The 1145-nt window shown below is 63.6% G+C and overlaps 1 protein-coding gene across 1 annotated transcript in view; it reads left to right on the plus strand.

The window, feature by feature from the left end:
- The first annotated feature begins 411 nt into the window (after positions 1 to 411).
- Positions 412 to 1145, plus strand: part of EIF4A1 (eukaryotic translation initiation factor 4A1) — a 7398-nt gene continuing 6664 nt past the window's right edge. The window contains exon 1 of the mRNA XM_015420320.1: positions 412 to 434. Within this exon, the coding sequence (XP_015275806.1) occupies positions 412 to 434 (23 nt within the window). The remainder of the gene's footprint in view (positions 435 to 1145) is intronic.

Here is a 1145-nt window from a genome sequence, read left to right on the forward strand (position 1 = left end):
CCGCCGCTTCATTGGCTGAGCCCACGCCCAATTGATCCGCCGGCTGCCCAATGAGTTGCCGGCGTCCCCACTACGTCATCATAGCGCCCTCCCGTCCCTCCCTTGGCGTTCTTGCGTCACGCCCTCCGCCCGCCCAACCGTTGGAAGCTCCCGCCCAATCACCGCCGTCCTTGCGGGTGACGTCACCGTGACGCCTAGGGAAGCCCAATGGGATGGAAGCCGGTCCGTTGAGGGTGGGGTGGAAGGAGAAGAGAAGGGGGGGAGAAAAGGGGGTATGCGGGCCAATCAAAAGAGCGGAGGAGGAAGGCGGGAGCAAGGAAGCCGACCAATGGGCAGGGCGCCAGTAGGCGGGCTCTAGACTGCGGTTATAAGGTGGCGCGAGGCGGGCGGGGCTAAGACTTTCCACCCAGAATGTCTGCGAGTCAAGAGAGCCGGTGAGTGAGGGAGCGACAAGGGAAGGCATCGCGGGAGCGAGCGGCGCGCGTTCCCGCCCGCCCCTTCGTTCTCACCCCCCCCCCCCCTCTACCCAACCACTTTAGTCGGGGAGGGGGACAGGATGGACGCCCGCCATGAGAGCCGCCTTTCTTTTCACGCTTCGAAGAAGGCCTTCGTTCGCATTCCTTTCTCGCGGCCTTTCCCCTTCCACGTGGCCCTGGAGGCCGCCGTCTCGTTTCCCCCCCCCTCTTTTCCAGATTGGTCTCGTCCTTCCTGCCCGATCCGCTCCCTGCGGCCGATACCATTATTTTCCCGGTGGGGGGGGGAGAGCAGGAAGAGCGAGGCGGATGGGCCTGGGCTGCCTGCCGGATGAGTAACCGCTTCCTTTAGGCCGCTTACAGGTGACGCCATGTCGAACAGGGAGAGGCGGAGGGAGGGGGAGGCTGCTGCTGCTGCCGATCGCGGTGGCCGCGCACTTCAGGGCCCCCCCAGCCTTTTCAGCGTCCTGGGAGGGTCCATCCGCAGACCCATGGGGGGGGGAGAATCGGATTCCTCAGAACCGCGCGAAGGCGGCTCATTCGCCTTTTCCCCCCTCCGTTTTTTTCTTGTGATTCAGCCATTTTGGGCTACCAAAGTTCATTCTCTTTTTCCTCCCCTTGATCCCGCCCAACGTCGATGGTCTCTCCCATTTTTTTTTCTCGCTCCCCCGC

Source organism: Gekko japonicus, unplaced genomic scaffold (genome assembly GCF_001447785.1).
Source record: "Gekko japonicus isolate JY-2015 unplaced genomic scaffold, Gekko_japonicus_V1.1 scaffold336, whole genome shotgun sequence".
NCBI classification, from domain to species: Eukaryota; Metazoa; Chordata; class Lepidosauria; order Squamata; family Gekkonidae; genus Gekko; species Gekko japonicus.